The sequence below is a fragment of the Ziziphus jujuba genome, chromosome 9, assembly GCF_031755915.1.
Source record: "Ziziphus jujuba cultivar Dongzao chromosome 9, ASM3175591v1".
NCBI classification, from domain to species: domain Eukaryota; kingdom Viridiplantae; phylum Streptophyta; class Magnoliopsida; order Rosales; family Rhamnaceae; genus Ziziphus; species Ziziphus jujuba.
In genome coordinates, this window is record NC_083387.1 from 8,584,883 (window position 1) to 8,602,806 (window position 17,924).

The 17,924-nt window shown below is 37.6% G+C and overlaps 2 protein-coding genes across 6 annotated transcripts; both read right to left on the reverse strand.

Moving 5' to 3' along the window:
* Nucleotides 1-678: 678 nt before the first annotated feature.
* LOC107426694 (zinc finger CCCH domain-containing protein 19) lies at nt 679-9,824 on the reverse strand. The gene is made up of 10 exons (XM_016036934.4): nt 8,323-9,824; nt 8,132-8,211; nt 7,152-7,339; nt 5,485-6,409; nt 5,248-5,375; nt 4,486-4,545; nt 4,350-4,400; nt 3,591-3,661; nt 2,995-3,149; nt 679-2,899 (listed from the first exon to the last, which is right to left on the reverse strand). Exons 1-10 carry the CDS (start codon nt 9,606-9,608, stop codon nt 855-857), a joined length of 4,989 nt encoding a protein of 1,662 aa, XP_015892420.3. The 5' UTR covers nt 9,609-9,824; the 3' UTR covers nt 679-854.
* Nucleotides 9,825-10,596: 772 nt separating this feature from the next.
* LOC107426695 (zinc finger protein GIS2) lies at nt 10,597-16,223 on the reverse strand. 5 transcript variants are annotated; one of them, XM_048480889.2, is made up of 4 exons: nt 15,973-16,192; nt 13,366-13,696; nt 12,425-12,517; nt 10,597-11,392 (listed from the first exon to the last, which is right to left on the reverse strand). In XM_048480889.2, the coding sequence occupies exons 2-4, from the start codon at nt 13,488-13,490 to the stop codon at nt 10,849-10,851; spliced, it is 762 nt and encodes a 253-aa protein (XP_048336846.1). In that variant the 5' UTR covers nt 13,491-13,696; nt 15,973-16,192; the 3' UTR covers nt 10,597-10,848. The 5 variants fall into 5 exon arrangements, with proteins under 5 accessions (XP_048336846.1, XP_015892424.1, XP_048336847.1 ...); XM_016036938.4 differs by having other exon boundaries at nt 13,366-13,581; nt 15,973-16,189; XM_048480890.2 differs by lacking the exon at nt 15,973-16,192 and adding an exon at nt 13,775-13,947 and having other exon boundaries at nt 13,366-13,581.
* Between the last annotated feature and the right edge of the window lie 1,701 nt (nt 16,224-17,924).

Consider the following 17,924-nt stretch of genomic DNA (forward strand, 5'->3'; position numbering starts at 1 on the left):
ATAAATAAATAAAACATTTAAAATGAAGTGGATTCATAAATCCAGATCAATGTAAAACGCATTCACACCTTATGGGAGCATTTTCTCCAAGGAGACGGGGTAAATACATTGGAGGTGTCGGCTGATGTTATAATAATCTTTGGGGTATAGGAAGTAGGAACTAGCACCGCCCTCCTCTTGGCTGGCAACATAACTAGCCCGATGGGCGTTCAGTTTAGCGAATAACAAAATAAAAGGATTGGTGGCCAATGGGCATTCAATTTATGGAAAAGCGAGAGAGAGAATGAGAGAGAGAGAGAGAGAGAAATTAATAGTAATTCATAAAGAAATGTAATACCGTCAAGAATTCCCTATTAGATTTTTTTCCTTGTATTCATATACAAAATAATGAAATATATTATGAATTTTGTGTCACAAATATGTATGAAAACTAGGATGCCGTTTATTTGATCCAAAAAGCATAAAAGCATCCTGTCTGAATAAAGGTAATATGTTTTAACGGCTGTTGACTAAGACCAAAAGGACCCTTACAAGCAGCAACATCAACATACCCATCCTTTCCACAAATTCCAACACATGCTGAAACCCTTAAATTACCATAATATATATATATATATATATATCAGAGAGAGAGAGAGAGAGAGAGAGGGAGGGGGGAGAGAGAGAGAGAGCAGAGCAAAAAGAAGTGAGGTCGCCGACTACTAGAAGACTGCACTTTGTTCTACAAATAAATAGAAAAGAAAAAATGCTTATACATGTCAAAACTCTCCAATGGGGAATAAACTGTACAGTATCAAGTGCTCTTCCTCTGCTGGCTGATGCTATTGCTATGGATATGTTAAAACTAAAACCTCTCAAGTGTGCATATAATCACAAGAAGCACCCTTCTTGCAATGACCACTCTCATGATACTTGCAAACTCTCTGTCCCTTAAACGGAGGCCTTGAAGAACCTCCCCCTCCCCCTCCATTACCAAACGATGACTGCCTGTTCCAAGGTTTATTACCCCCACCATAACCAGAATCCCCACCGTGAGATCCTCTATCCCTCTGATTTGAGTATCTATCTGCATTATGATTCCGTTCGCTTCCCCATTTCCCTTGGTTCCCTGTTGGTGCGCCCCAACCCGGATTTGGATTTCCTGGTGGTGGCCCTTGACCAGGAGCACCCCAGCCTTGATTCGCATTCATAGGTGGTTGTCCTTGTCCTGGTGGACCCCAACCTGAAATTGGATTACTAGCCTGTAGGCCTTGACCGTGTGCTACCCATCCTGGATTTGCATTTCCTATCGCTGGACCCTGACCAGAAGCTCCCCATACTGGCCCTCCCCAGCCCATGTTTGGATTTGCTGCCTTTGGCCCCCAGCCAGTATTTTGATTCGGCACAGCGGTTTGATTATCTGCAGTACCCATGCCCCAAGGAGATGGAGCTGGAGGGTGAATGTTTGACTGATTACTTGAAACTACAGGTCTCCAAGGATCAGATGGAGGAACACTTGAAAAACCAGTCGAAGGAAAATTTCCCCCATTATACATAGGAGAAGGTGCTTGAACAGATGGACCATCACTCCAGTGACCGTGGGCAGGAGGTTGTGCAGGCATAATAGTGGGATTACTTGTTTCCACTTTCTGCGCATGAGCAACCACCCAGGGTTGGGATTCACTCCCAGGTATTGAGCCTGATGTTATCATTTCTGGTTTTGGAACAGAACCAGATCCCCATCCTTGCTTCTCAACAGGAGGATTATAACCAGTCACAGACTGCACCAAACTCTGTAGATTTGAGACAACATTTTTAAGATCAGCACCATGATTTATTGACGCATCATTTAAAACGGGTGCTGACATTATTGGAAGAGAAGGCATTTGAATAGCATTCATTGAGCCTGTAGGTATAATCTTATCTGGCTTGGGTGCTGATGTTACAGTCTCCTGAGGAACTACAACAGAGGGTTGCGGCCCTCCACTGCCTCCCAAGAGAGAACTAGCTGCTTGTACACTATTGGCAGACCATTTATTTTCAAAAGTTTGCACCTTTGTCGAACCCATGGGAGTTTGCGATGGGGTCGGTGAAGGCAGATTTGTTGAACCCCACCCATCCACGGAGTATCTTGGGACCTCCACTGATGTAGGAGCCACCTTGCCTGTTGAAGAATTTGTTTCAGTTTGCATTCTCCAACTTTCTCCACCAACTTGGACTTCTGTCCCCCTCTGTAAGACTGCTCCTTCAGGCTTCGCAGAACTTGAAGGCGAGGGAAGTGAATTATGCACTATCTGAGCCTTGGAAAAACCGCCGTCCAGTGATGAGGGATCCTTCTGGAACTTTCCAACTAATGCATCAGTCAAAAGTATAGAATCTTCTTGTTTCTCAGTAGCTTTCCAAATTCTCAGTTCAGCAGGGAAATAACCAGTGGTACTCCATTTGCGCAGCTGAGTGATGGAAAATGGTCCCTGGACTTTTCCAGATGGATCCTTGTAATGCCATATTTTTTCTGCTTCATTGAATTTTTCTGCAGACTGAGCAGCCCCTGTAGAGAGAGGTGTCCCCAAGGTTTCTGAAACAACCGTTGGAAACGATTCAGATATTACCACAGACTGTGTACTCCTGGAGACAGTTTCAGAACTAGAAACTTTGTGCTTGTCCCAGCTGCTTGTTTGCTGTAATTCTGTCTCTCTCCCATGATTCCATGAATCATTTACTATCTCACCAGTTCCAGCTGTATCCTCCACTTTATTAGAGAACCCCCTACTAGAAAAGTTCCTGCTTAATTCCCGACCCATGTTGGAATAATTCCTTGTCCCACTCCAGGGATCACTTGAAACAGGTCCACCTTTTCGTGGAGAAATTGGCTCCCTCCCCCTCCTGCCAAATCCGGAGCCTCTCGGCCTCAAGAAGCTCTCTGGGTGAATTGAAGTAATGTTATTACTGAATGATTAAGTAACATGAGAGAAATGAACAAGAGGATATAAATGGCATAAATTTCATAAGACATACCTTGTTTTTTATCATCAGTTTCTTCTTCCTCCTCTTCAGACTCATAACTAGGATCCATATTAGGGTCCGCATGTATTTCTGGAATTTCTTCCAACCTACGCTGTCGCTCCTCAGGTGCCTTCAAAAGCTGCAACTTCTCTACACATTCTCGAAGCGTGGAAGTCGGTCAAGGATAATACCATTTCTTTAAAAACAAACATACATTCTCCATCACAAAGTGGCATACAAATATACAAAGATTTTTCAAATGAAAATTATTGAAAAAACAAACAGGTACTGGTTCCTTCAATTTCATCCCTACAAAATCATCTTTCCTTTTTTTTATTTTTTCCTTTCCCATAAGTTACTAAATAACTCATGTAGTAATGTTAATGTTCTTGTTTTTTGTTCCTATTTTTCATTTAAAATATGAATGACAAATGATTATTATAAGATGATCGGCAGTGACGCAGGTATGGCAAGGCAAAGTATATGTTCCACATGAGTTGTCATGCATGAAAAAGTAAAAATATAAAAGGGCGGCCAGATAACTTGAAGGAACATGTAAAACAAAATTGTAAATTGTAAATTGTAAATAAACTTAGAAAAAAGGATATTCCTTCCTACGGCCTGTCTCACTGGCTCGATCACGAAGATGGCTAAGCCGCACAATCTCCGTCTCTAACCACTGCAATAAAGAAACATTGAAATGTAAAATAAAAATCAGAAGACTTGAACATAAAATCAAAAGATATCATCACAATAAATCAACATAAACAATATGAAAATCGATTTATTTCCCAAAATTGTATATTCCTCATAGTCAGAATTAAATCCTACTTAAAACATTAATCATACCTTTAATATTCTAACCAGATCAATCTTAATTAATAATAATCAAACACCCAATAACCTAACTACTCATGTTGCTTTCACAGCTCACTTGAAGCAGCCAACTTGAACCTGTTCCTTGCCTCTCCACAAAAACAAACCATAACCCTATCACTAAGGTCTAAAATAAAAAATGAAAAAAAGCTTCTTAAACAGTTGGACAACGAGCATATTGAGAACACCATAGACCAAGTTGCAGAATTCCACCATTATGTAACAATGGTGGTGAAACCTATGTTACTATTATGGTAAGATTATACCTGAAATTTTATGTTAGGACAACATTGACTCCTAGCAGCATATTTCAACTGATCAACCACGAGCACTTAATTACAAGAATAGCTTTTCCAATTTTTAGTGCATGTTCTATACTTGTTTTTATAAAGGATATTCCTCAAGAATATCAAACACTTGCCTGGACCCAGACCCTAATAATACATTGAATGTGGGCATGAACAATATGATAACAGAAGCAAGAAACATACGTCTTTCACCCTGACAGCTTGAAGCGCCATTGCTTTCTCTTGAATGTCACCCTACAAGATAACACTTATTCTCTCATAAACAAGTCTTAATACCCATTAATCAACATATAAAAGTGAACTTATAATATAAAATTACCACAGTCAGCCGGTTGATAAGTCCACATTTTATGCTCTGACGCAGTCGTTTGCACTCATCCTAACAATACAAACCAAGAGATGTGGTCAACAAAAATAAAACAAATGAAAAATACCCTCATTAAAATCACACATGAATAAATTTGAAGACAAAAATCAACGCCACAATATTTACTGTGCTGCAGATTAAAAAGGAGAAAGCCAATTAAACAAGCATGTTGAATGCCAAGACAGGACATCATTAATACAAACCAAGAGATGGTCAACCAAAAAATTAAAAAAAAAAACGCATTAAAATCATACATGAATAAATTTGAAGACAAAGCCCAACACCACAATATTTGCTTTGCTGCAGATCAAAAAGGAGAAAGCCTACTAAACAGGCATGTTGAATGACAAGACAGGACATTATCTTGTGTGCATTGCAATTATTGTTCGACTTTTCAATGCTACCTTATTTCCATTTTAAAGCTGGACAGACCAAAAAGGAGAAAGCCTATTAAACAGGCATGTTGAATGACAAGACAGGACATTATCTTGTGCGCATTGCAATTATTGTTCGACTTTTAAATGCTACCTTATTTCCATTTTAAAACTGGATTGGAATCTTCTTTACCCACATTAATGTCATTTTTTAACCCAAAAAAAATTGTTAAAAAGAAATCATATAGCTAAAAAAGGACCATCACAATGATTCCCACTCTCCTAACACAAACATCTAAAAAGTAAACAGAGACTGGAAATCTCTTAGTAGATATGTCACCTCAGTGAACTCTTGATTTGAGATAATATCAATGGATATGATCTCTGTCTTGTTTAAGTTTAAAATCTCTAGCAAGGTGTCTGTCATCCTTTTACCGACTTTATATGGCTCAGAAGCTTTGCATGTACCTGAACAAAAAATTCAATTAAAAAGGCACCAAAAGCTTACTTCTGTTACTTCATTCAATATATGCCCAAGTCAAAAAGTAGAATAAAATATATTAATTGAGATATTTACCTACAACTTGCACCAGCCTGTACAAATCTTGCTTTTGACTACTACCTGAAATCCTAATTCTTGCAAAAGAACCAACAACTTTGTCATGAAAGTTTTCTGTATCTTCAAGTAGATCCTCAACCAAATTACGTCTTAAATAAATTAAATTAATGTTGTGGTTGTCAATGGCAGCATAATCATCAAGATTAGATTGGCGCCCTTTTTCATCACCCTTTTTACGCATTTTACGCCTCTTGTCCTTCCCAGCCCTCGACAAAGCATCAGAGTTCCCATCAACTTCCAAATTACTAGCTTCAGTATCAACAACACTTCCCTGAAGATCGTCAACCTGAGAATCCTCTTTTATAAGAAAGTGGGATTCAAGAAGCTTTAACATTTCAAAATGACCAACACGTGGTTTCCCAAATAGATTCTCAAGCCTTGAGTCACAAATTATCTGACTCTTCCGGCGAGGATCACGGAGTTTGTTTCTCTTTATATATTCTAGCAAAAGCGCCTGCACATCAAACTGAGATACAACAGATTTGTCACCATTTCTCATGTGCATAACAAACTCCAGTAGTTCTTTTGATGCCCAACCACCACTGTCATCTACAGAAGGCCCTTCAGCAACAGTAGCTGTTATTGTGCTTCGGGAATCCTTGCCCCTCCCACGGGATTTCAACCGTTTCTTGGCCTTTCTTCTTTTAGAGTTACTTGGTTCAAAATTACCCATAGAACCATCTGAACCTGAGCCTCCATCATTATTTGCGTCAAAAGGTTCATCAGGTGACTCCTGCTTATAAGCATGTGGATCAGATCCTTTCCAAGGGTTCTTTGCCTCAACAAGATCATTAAGAGTGAGCGATAGCCTCTCTTTTAAGTCTATCCAGTAATCCTTGAAGAGATACTCCCAGCTACTTTTGTCATCAAAATCTATTTGGTCCTATGTATGCGCAAAGAACAAGTAAAGGACATAAGTGGGATGTTCACCGTGAACTTGATGCAAAAAGATATGCAGACTTTGAAAAGTAACTATATAGATTTCAAATAAATAAGTAAAACAAAGAAATTCCTGTAATGAATGCCAAAATTTTAAAAGTAATTCAAAATGGACTACAAGATGCATTAGACTAGAAGGAGGAATGATAGATCAACAGGCATTAAATTGTAATTTTAATGTTATAATTTTTCCATCCCCCCCCCCCCCCTCTTCTCTATCTCTCTCTCTCTCTCTCTCTCCTTCTCCAATCTTATGTTTTGGAACACTGTCTACTTTTAGCCTTTGCATCAACAAAAATCGGTTAATGTTAATGGCTTTTTTTTTTTTTTTGGCCTTAATTAGAAACATCAAAAGTGACAGTGAAGGTATGTTACAACTAATGTTGCAAACATACATCTCCTCATGCCCAAGCAGTCTAATGTTCACTTAAAAGGGTGAATGTCGAAATAGTAACAAAGACATACTGATAATTTCCAATCTCATAATCAGAATTTTGAAAGTAAAATATTAAGCCATTGAAGGATACAAATTTATAGATGCCTTTGCTTCATTTAAATTCATGCTAAAAGAAACAAAACAAACAACATGACCATCTAATCATTCTCCTTCTACAGTAAAAACTATAAAGGATAAGTCAAATGCATTTTTGAAATATAGACAGAAAAACAAAGATCAACACACATACCATGTCCTTGTTTCCTTGCTCATTCTTTTCTATCAACATCACAGTTTTCATACATGTCTCACAGAAGCCCTTGTTTTCCCGAACACAGAATATGACAGCATCTTTGATGCACCCCTTGCACAAGGAAAAGGTACACGTATAACACATGTAATATGCATTCTTCTCACAGTTGCTACACAGATGCCAACCTTAGCACATGAAGAACACAATGTTTAATTAGATACAATTAGGCAACTCAAAAGAATAGGGTAGATGATAAAAGAATGAAAGCCAGGCATGAAATCCAAAATAACCAGAGCAAAAATAACACATTTTAATGGGAAATAATGAAAACAGGATTCGTGCCTGCAACCTCACAATAAACAACGCCAGCATTCACAAAATAGCTAAATTTGGTAAAGCATACATGAAAACTATGAAAAAATCACAAAAGAAAAGGGAGAAAACTGAAGTTCCAGGAACCAGTTGCAATAATATAATATGAATGCTGTTCCTATTTAAGAATTGCCTGGAAACCCTAGCATTTCTTGAATCACTGGAAGCACATAAAAGTACTCAATGAACTTGAAAACTTAAAAAAGTGCAAAAGCAACAAAAGTAAAAGGGACGGGAAGAAGAATTTTTCAGAGTTCCAATTGTATTATTAAATGAAGGTTCTAAGGATCTTTGTTAATACTACAGCCTCTAGATACAACTCACATTATTTTTCACCAACAAAGGAAACAAGAAATATAATACAGTTGGAAATACATAAAATTTAATTTTAAGAACATCACAGAAGTAAACCCAAGTACTGGTACTGCAGCTAATGATTTCTACTTTTAGTACTCAAGGTCCCAAGGATCAAAAAACACTCATCGACATACCAATAATAACTAAAAAGTAAACAAGTAATAGAATAAAAAATAGAAAGTGAAATGAAAACCCGTCTAGTTCATCAACTTAAAGGGATAACTAGAGCCCAAAACAGTAAATTTTACCACAATTCCAACGACCCTTAGCTCGAAAGAATGCCTCATCACGATTAACACATGAAGGATGGTAAGCTTTAGGACATCCCCTGAATACACCCAAAAAGAATCAAAGTTAGAAAACATCTAGAAGAAAGAAGGAAAGTATTGACACAACACATCAAATAAATCCCGAGAGAAAATGCCCGTGGAAGCCTGACCTCCGGTCACAAAGCACAAGCTCACCCCCATCAAAACAAATGAAACAGACGTCCTCTTCCCCCTTCTTCCTTGAAGGGGCTCTTACCGGAGCTTTAAGATTCCTCCCACGCTTCCTCTTCCCACCACCACTGCCCACCCGACTCACCACCTCCATCCCTTCAGCCTCGTCTGCAGCCTCTGTCTCCTCTGCCTCCGTGGTCTCCTCCATTACATCAGCCTCCTCCGCGGTTTCAGTCTCCATGGCTTCGTCAGCCATGCCACTGTCATCTCCATCCTCTCCCTCTCCCTTCCCCTCTACCTCTGTCTCCGTATCCGGTCCCTCAGCAGTCTCATCTGCCACCTCCATTTCCTCTACCTGGCCAGCCAAATCCGTCTCTCCAGCAATGTTAGTCAAAGCCTCCTCATCCAGTTCCGGTTTCTCGGTCACATTAGAAACATCCGGCTCCTTCCCCAAGTCAGCCACAGCCTCATCTACAACTTCCCTGTCTTCCGGTTTCTCATTCTCCTCCACAATGTCAGTTACATCACCCTTCTCCGTCACCACTTCCGTATTCTCCTCAGCAGATTGAACCACATCCCTCTCCTCCTCCCCCGACTGACCACCCGCGTCACCCACCTCTCTTCCCACCGCTTCATCAGCCACCTCTATTTCCACCGCTTTATCAGCCAAATCTGCAACCTCGGCCTCCTCTGACCCCTTCTCTTTCTCTTCTGCCGCAACCGTATCCTCCACCACGTCAGTCGCCGCCATGTTCCCACCCACATCGGCCACGACGGCCATACCCTCCTCTGCTTCAGCAGCAGTAACCTCCTCCTCAGCCGAGGCCAATTCCCCTGACACGTCAGCCACAACCTCCTTCTCCTCTGACAAGTCAGCCACGACCTTCTCCTCCTCCGGCACGTCAGCCACATCCTTCGTCTCCTCTGTTTGGACGCCGCTTAACTCTTTGTTCTCCTCTGCTTTTACCTCCATATTCTCCACTGCTTGGTCGTCACTTACCTCCTTATTCTCCTCTGTTTGGACGTCCTTATCCTCCTCAACCACTTTGCTCTCCTCTGCATCGATCACATCCCCATCGACATCCGCTGTGGCTGGTGGCGGTGATGGTGACTTACCACCTCCGACGAGTTGCGGCTCCAACGATTCCGGCGCCGTGAAGGGCTCGTAATGCGGTTCGCTGTGGAAGACCTCGTCCTGAGCATGAGGCATGGTGGTGGTGGCGTTGTATTCGAGTATCGGAGAAGGTTTATTGACAGTTGAAGATTCTTCTTCCTCGCTTTCCATCCATAAGCGATAAAAATAAAATAAAATAAAAGAAGAAGAAGAAAAAGAATTGGAAATTAGGAGCGGAAAACCCTAGAATTGAGAAAGCTAGGGTTTTAAGCTGGAATTATCTCGTTTTCTCGTTAGTCGAAATGTGTGCACTGTATAGAGAGAGAGAGAGACAGAGAGAACGAAGGGAGAGAGATTTGATTACGCAGAGAGGAAGAGCGTCTGCGTTACGAGAAGGGGCTCATCAACGGCTGACCAAAACGACAAAATCTCATTATTCCCTCTGGGCCTCTTTCTCTTCCGTTTTGGGCTTTCATTGACTTGTTTAGGCCAGGCCTGGCCTCGCCTGTGCAGTTTGCATTTTCTCATTTTCTTTCCTCTTTTTATCCCCAAAAAAAAAATCTTTTTTGGTACCAATTTATTAAAAATAAATTAACGAAGAAAATACAAGGGAAAAATAAAAAATAAAATTTAAATCTAAAAGTACCAAAAAAAAAAAAATCATCAACTATACATATATTTTTACCAAAATAGCAAATATAACAATAGTTAATTGATTTATATTGAATTTCACTTTCATTCATATTTCAACTAATAATGTATTCACTTCATTTGTTGTCATTTAGATAAATTTGGTATTAATTATTACTCTTTACCCTCTATAATTTGGCTCTATTTAGAAAGCAAACCAAAACTGCTTGGACGAATAGTCATGGTTCTCCTTTTTTTTTTTTGGGTCCGGGTTGCGTTCTTGTTAGTTTGGTAATCGGCTCTTTACATAATGAACTTGGAGGTTTTAGCAATCTTTTTCTTCTTGTTGACAACATTCTTTACATGGTTTTAATATGATCCCTGATGTAACAATTAATGGTAGCAATTCCATAGCAAAGCTAACCAGTTAAAAGATGTCATTATATTAAGCCTCGCACCTCTCTCTCATCGGTCATCAACCCTCCATATATCCTCTGAACCAACACCGGATAGGTAGCAAGCATGATCATGTTACTAGAATAGCAAATTCTTATTTCTACTCCAAAAACAAGCACAATAATACTGGATTATTACATCCCTAATTGAAAACAAATATTCAAAAACATAAACGATAGTCTGCCAAAAAAGGACCCAGTCTGGCATCTCATAGTTTGTGGAGTTTCAACTTTTTCAATCAATCTAGAAAAATATAAGCCAATGCCTGCTGCTCAAACAAAGACCATAACAACAAAATAAGGCAGTTACATGATTTGCCATTTTATCAGTACCTCCGGGGATAGCGATCCATAAACCTACCAGATGGGCACTCGTATGCAAGATGTCCTCGTCCACCACAGTTGTGACAAATCATTAAGGGGCCCATGCAATCCCTGCTCATATGACCCAGCTGTTGGCAATTCCTACATACAATATCTCTGTAACCACTACCCCTAACTCCACCTCCTCCTCCGCCTCCCCGTTCTAAAATGTTGCCTTTGGGACACTGTCTAGCAACATGCCCAGATACATTGCACATGTTGCAGATAGGATCATTCGGGCAATCACGAGCCAGGTGACCAGTCTTCCTACAGTTGTTACATGCCTTCTCATTAGTACAATCTGCCGCAATATGACCCTGCTTATAGCAGTTGTTGCACAGCCTCAAGTCCCCAGGTGGCAGTGGGGGAGCTGTGCACTCTCTGGCACGATGTCCAGCCTTACCACAGGTGTGGCAGATGCCCTCGTTAGGGCAGTTGCTGGCCATGTGACCAGGTTCTCGGCAGTTCCAACACAGCGACTTTGTGGTGCATTCTGAAGCAATGTGTCTACAAATAATTGAACACATAATATTAGAACTACGCAATAAGGCAAATAAAAAATTTTAAAACTACATTAGCCACATGAAAAATCGCGTTACAAAAATTAAAATGTTTAGATAATGGAGATTATCATCCCCCATCACAAAGGAACCATGCTATTAAAAGTGAACTTATATGCCATATTCCATATGAAGTATTGTTCATTTAAATACAGATCAAGACTGAGGATTCTGAAGAGTCTATCAAGTCCAAAACTTCAAAATCTCAATATGTTTTGCTTCTCCCACTTTGATTCATCATCCTATCTTGCAGAAATACTGCTAAAAATGAGGTACATCTAAGTGCATTGAGTAAGGAGACCCCAGCCAAAACCATTTTGCCAATATATACTAGATAATAGACAGACTGAAGCTTCAGTATTGCTTAAACTACTCATCCTTCTCGTCAGTCACAACAAAAAGAGGATCTAAGAGACATGAATTTGGTAGTATTCATGCTACTTGCTGTTGTATGAACTTAAGTAGGGCAAAAACGTGTACACTTGTTAAGCTGTTCAGAATGGATAAAATAGCGTGTAAATGCAGGGATAAAGCTGAATAGTGTATAAAGGCAGGGATAAAGCTAGGGAAGGCTAAGCTCGTAAATAGATAACAATAGCAGTGGTAGCATGCAAAGTGGAGGCCAGGGATAAGCAATCACTCATTTTTCATTCCATCTAGTTCAAGGAAATGCAATACAATTTCCCAATGGTAAAAGCATAAAAATTTTCCCTTCTTTTTATACTATTATTTAAGAAAACATATAGAGCAGCTAACATGCTAGATCAAACTTTATCAAATCAAAAAGTGATCCATGTGCACACCAAAATGGAAGACCACTTTTGGATCTGATCCTAATATAATAATGTGTAACCTTGAAGTTCATTTCCCAAAACTACTTTGCATAACCTGAAGCAACCATGTGTATCTTTCAGATCGCAACTCTAAAAGTGGGACACATGTTTCCATTAGCGAGAACAGGAAAAATGAGTATACTAACCCAGGAAGACCACAATTATGGCAAATTGCCACATTAGGGCAGTCTCTAGCAAAATGTCCTGGTCGTTTGCAATTCTTGCATAGATTGTCTCCTCTGGCAAAAAATCACAGCACAGTTAATGTTGATAAAGAAAATGTGATTTCAAATTTCAGGCCCTGAAGAAAAATGCAAATTCAGTCACCATAGTTAGTATGGTTCTAATGAAGAAAGAATATTACGAATTAAAACATCATTAAAGGAAGTATTTTTTAAATAAAAAAGTACTCTAAGTTTGACTAAAAATTGGATATAAGATAACCAAAAGGCAGACATCATTTTTCTCATTTTCATAAATAGACATAATCATTAAAATAAAAATAAAATGAGAAAACACAAAAAATTAAGATAATGTCCCAAGTCTCTGACACAAGTTATCATCAAGAACCAAAGACATCAAATAAGTAAATAAAAAATATGCTGAACCAATACATGTAGAATATCAATCTTTATCAGCAGTGCTAACAGTTTTTAACAGAAATAAAAATTTGAATACAATAATAACATAATATCACAACTATCATATGCACCATTTTTTTTGGGGAAGGAACACTACTGAAGATGACTATCATTTAACTATGGAATTAAAGTGGCATTCACACATTTACATAACTACCAAACAATGGATCGATGAAGGAGAGTATAATACAATTACTATGCACAAGCAAAATTATGAAATATGAATGTATGAGAGTACCCAAGGGTGTTCAAAGAAAGGCTCTTTCTTACCACATGAGTTATGGTCAGATTTCACAACAATCAAAGTAAAAAATCACCTACTCTTCACCTTTTTTTTTTTTTTTTTTTTTTTTTGGCGGGGGGTGGGTGGGGGTGAACTTTCTCTTCACTGACCCTCGTTTAAAGACAAACGAAAAAGATAAATAAATGTTCAATGATCAGAAAACCTGAAACTCCGACGTACATCCCTTCTGTAAGGTGCATCACGATAGGAAAAACGATCAGAACGGATCTTACGATCCAGAGGGCTCCTGCTCCTGCTCCGGCTTCGGCTCCTGCTGTCTGAACTCATGTTCAAATTTATCCTTACTAACACCAACCACCACTGATCTGTGAAACAACACCACCACTACCACCAACACCACACGGCAGCAGTCTCCTCCCTGTCCACATTATAACCACACCAACATTACAACCACACCAACATTACAACCACACCAACATTACAACCACACACCCAAGGTCATATCGATGAGTCAAACCAAACCCTTACTTTCCCTCCATAACAGAAAACACCAAACCCAACAAGAATAAAAATAATTTCAATAAACAATCCATCTCAGAACAGATAAATACCACTGTACTCAGCTCCCAGGTTTCAATTACCCAGTTCTTCAACCACATCCTTCATATAAAAGGTCAAGCACCCTTGACAAAGAATCAACATTCCCTACAACTCAAGCTTACATAGATACACATAACACTCTAAGCAGACTCCATCTTCTTAACTAATCATCTTAAGCAGATTTCTACATCAAACAGCAGCCTAAATCAGTAAAACATAGAAATACAAGGATAACAAAGTGGGACCGGTTTCTTATTTGACAACACAAAAAAATGTTGTGATTGTGGGTCAGTAGGTAGTAGGATGGATATTTTCCAACAAATATAAGAAAAAGGCAAACGAAATTTTGGAAAATTAAAAGGCATGGTTCAAAAAAAGTAGGGGAGCAAGGAGAGATGATATCATACTGCATCATTAAGTCTCACCATTGTAAAAATAATGCAGCCAGAAGAACTCTCCATGCAATTTTCATCACATATTTCAGCTGAGATTCATTGTTTACAGTTGGCAGCCCTCAAAGAGCTATATAATATTTCAGACGACTACAAACTATCATTGAACCACTAAAGCACCTGAAAGTGGAATTTCTTTTATCTAGTAACATGTATATATATATATATATGTATACATACATGCAGATTATACATGTATACTTATAAGGAATTACATTCCCTTTCCTATAATTATCCACTCTATCATCATTCACAACTGAATAGATTAAGTGCCTCTGACAACCTATACCATACCACCTCCCTTTCCATAATGCAACAAACTCTTCATTTTTCCTTCAGATATTTCCTTCTACATTTGCCCACAACAACAACAAATCAATTGCTAATAGGAAAATAACGTTCCAATGCTTCTAAAATTTTCAACATTACTCTTGCCATGGTAAAAATTATGCCAATGTTAGAACTATTTGATCCAGGATACCATCGTATGGAAACAACACTGTCTCAAATAAATGAAAATTAAAACGAATTAAAATAAAAAAACCAAGACCCTTTTTTTTTTTGCGGGGGGGGGTGGGGGTGGGTGGTGTGTTTAAGGTTTGATAAGTAATACCTAGATTTATACATGTTAGGTCTGATGAATTACAATTAAGAACATATTACATGGCATCCTAATCCCCACCCAACATCCCCAAAAGAGGAAAACAATTAAGTAGCAATTCTATATGGAATTAGTGCATCTACCAGTGCAAAGATCATGCATGTAAGTATTGCAAATGTCACAAATGAGCATGCATGTGTATTTGAATAAAAAATTAGAATAAGTTAAAACATTGTAAGCTTACAGGTCCACTAATGACTGTACAGTTTTCATATCAATAATGAAGGTTTCAACATTTGCTTCTTGCAACTAGAATTGTGGTATCACTACAATGCACCATCACTACTTAGATTCAGATGTGGTGCAAAAATTACAAATAGGTGCCCGTATTATGGATCTGCTAGTTTTACAAAGACTTTTAACATTTACTTGGAGTTTCCAGTAGTCATCCCATTACAGGTGATATGGCATGTCAACAAAAGTTAAGCGTCCGTAACACCTAGTCTTCCTACGACCATCTATTGCTAAACTAACAATGGAAACTTTTAGCTCATATCATTCCCAATATACAAACACGTTCCAATCAGTGTCACTGGGTAAGCTTTTCTCATTGCTATTGCATAATACAAGAATACTTTTGGACAATAAAGTGCCTTGACATTCTAGTTTTCAATACCTTCATGATCTTATTTATTCAAAATCAGGTCCCCCATTTTTCACTTCCTCATTTTCCCTCAGCACACTTAAACAGCTGTTTCTTCTGTTAAGATTCTTTGTTCGCTATTACACACGCAAAATTATACAGACATTACAAATACATAAATACAAATTCATGTATATAAAAGCGCTCGCATAAATACAACAATATTACATAACCACACAAAAACGCTGAGATACATATTAATTTCGTCAGGATAAAGAAAACCCTTAAAACATCAAATCACCGAATCTAAGACAAAGAAAACCCAATAATACATAGAAAATCAATATGCACTAAATAAGCTGAAGCAACCAATAAACAAATTTACGAACCAGAACAAAAGGGGGGGGGGGGGGGGGGGAGGAGGGGGAACTGAGGGAAAAGTAGCCCTAACCCTAGAAAATCTGATACAAAAGGAAAGGCAGACAAAGAAGAAAATGGAGAAGAAGAGCGTACTCTGCACGATGGTACTCGAAGCGTGGCTTTCGAACGGCGAGTGAGTAATAGGAAAGATTTACAAACAGATAGCGTCGCGGTGTGAAAATTGGATCCGTGGGCGAAGAGTAAGCTGTATAGCTCAGCGTAGAGTGCGATGCGACGCACGGCGTGAGCTGCTTCTTCTGGTTTAAAAAGTCGGAAGCCTCACATGGACCCATACGGTGCCGTTTTGTTCCCATTAAAAGCCCATTCATTCTATGTTTTTTTTTTTTTTTTTTTTTTTTTCTGGGCCAGATTTCTTTGCTGGCTCTAGCTAGCTCTTATCCATTCCTATCTTCTTTTACAATTATATAGGAATAAAGAGTTTTTGTTCATAATCCACAATTACACCCAAAAAAAAAAAAAAATACATGATCCACATTACATTTGAAGTGGATTATACTGCCATACTAATCTTGGGATTTTACTTTAATCATCCTTGATTTTTTTTTTTTTTTAATAGTTAATGTTGTATTATCAAAATAGAATCTTAGGCTTATCAATCTTATTAACAAATTTTTGTTTGCTTCAAATCTTATTAACAATTTTAATCCTAGCTAGCAACCATACCAAACATATTTTCAAAGTGCCATATCACTTCGAGGTAGGATCGAGCAATTTTAAGAGGTGAACCAGATGGTTAGTAGTTTAACATACATAGAAAATAGTTTGTTTATTAATATTGCTTTTTCATCTTATATTTAAGATTTTGATATGACTCTACTTATGCATCTAAATCCTTAGAAGTTCGATGAATTAGGAAGTAGACATGGCTTTCATTTTGGTATGACCATTATCCAAGAAGTTGTTGGTAGGATTCGATATCTTGGTAACCATTTTAGTTTTTTGGTCCTAATACCAGTAGTGATCTATAGCAAGATTTATCATCCCTTAACTCCTGCTATGGAGTAATCTCATTTTTGCCTTTGCCTTTTGATTTGGGATAACACTTAAAAAAAAGTTTGATACTTTTTTATTCTGTAAACATCTTCGTTAAAATTCTCTTGCTTTTTGTCTCAAAGTGATAGCATAAGGGAAAGAATTGCAAATTGTTATAAAAAATAATTAAAAAAATAAAAGAAATAAACAGTTTCCAAAATGCCACAAATTAATATGTTTTCTCAGTTGTTCATAAATCATAACTTTCAAACATTGATTATTCACAAAAAAATAAATAAATAAATAAAATAAAATAAAATTTCAAACATTGATTCATTTTTAAGGGGTCAACAAATATGGAGTTTTGTCCATTTGTACATTCTCTTAAGACAACACCAGCACTATTAATTTATGAAGTGTTTTCATTCACCCCAAAATATAAAATATTATCACTATCATCTTGTATCATTTCAGTCTAATAATAAAATTTTTTTTTTTAATGAATTAGGCCAAATAGTTGATCACACCTCAAATAATAAAATAAAACCTAATAAAATTATTTTCAGACAATGTTACACGAGTTGGACAAGATTAATGTTCTTAAACTTATCCATCAAAAATATTGATTTGATTACAATGACATTAAAACATTAATTTTGAAAGCAATTTGAGAAATCTTGCAGTGTGACACAATAGTTAAAAAAAAAAAAAAAAAAAAGAAAGTCTGATAGCTGTTGGCGGAATAAAAATATATTTACCCTAAAAATCAACTAATACTAATTTCAATATTCATTGTCTTTAAAAACAATTAACAACAATAAAATAAATTCACTCTCTTTTACTTTGTTCGACCATGACACACATTCAAGGTTAGTCTTTTTGATTTTGCCCAATGGTATTATATATATATACATATATTTTTTAAAATTATATTAAAAATTAAACAAGTATATTATACAAGTACACAATTTTGTTTAATCTCACCGTGTTTTTACGAACCTAAATACAAAGTTATTTAAAATATTGATTAAAATTATGCAAGAAAGAAACGA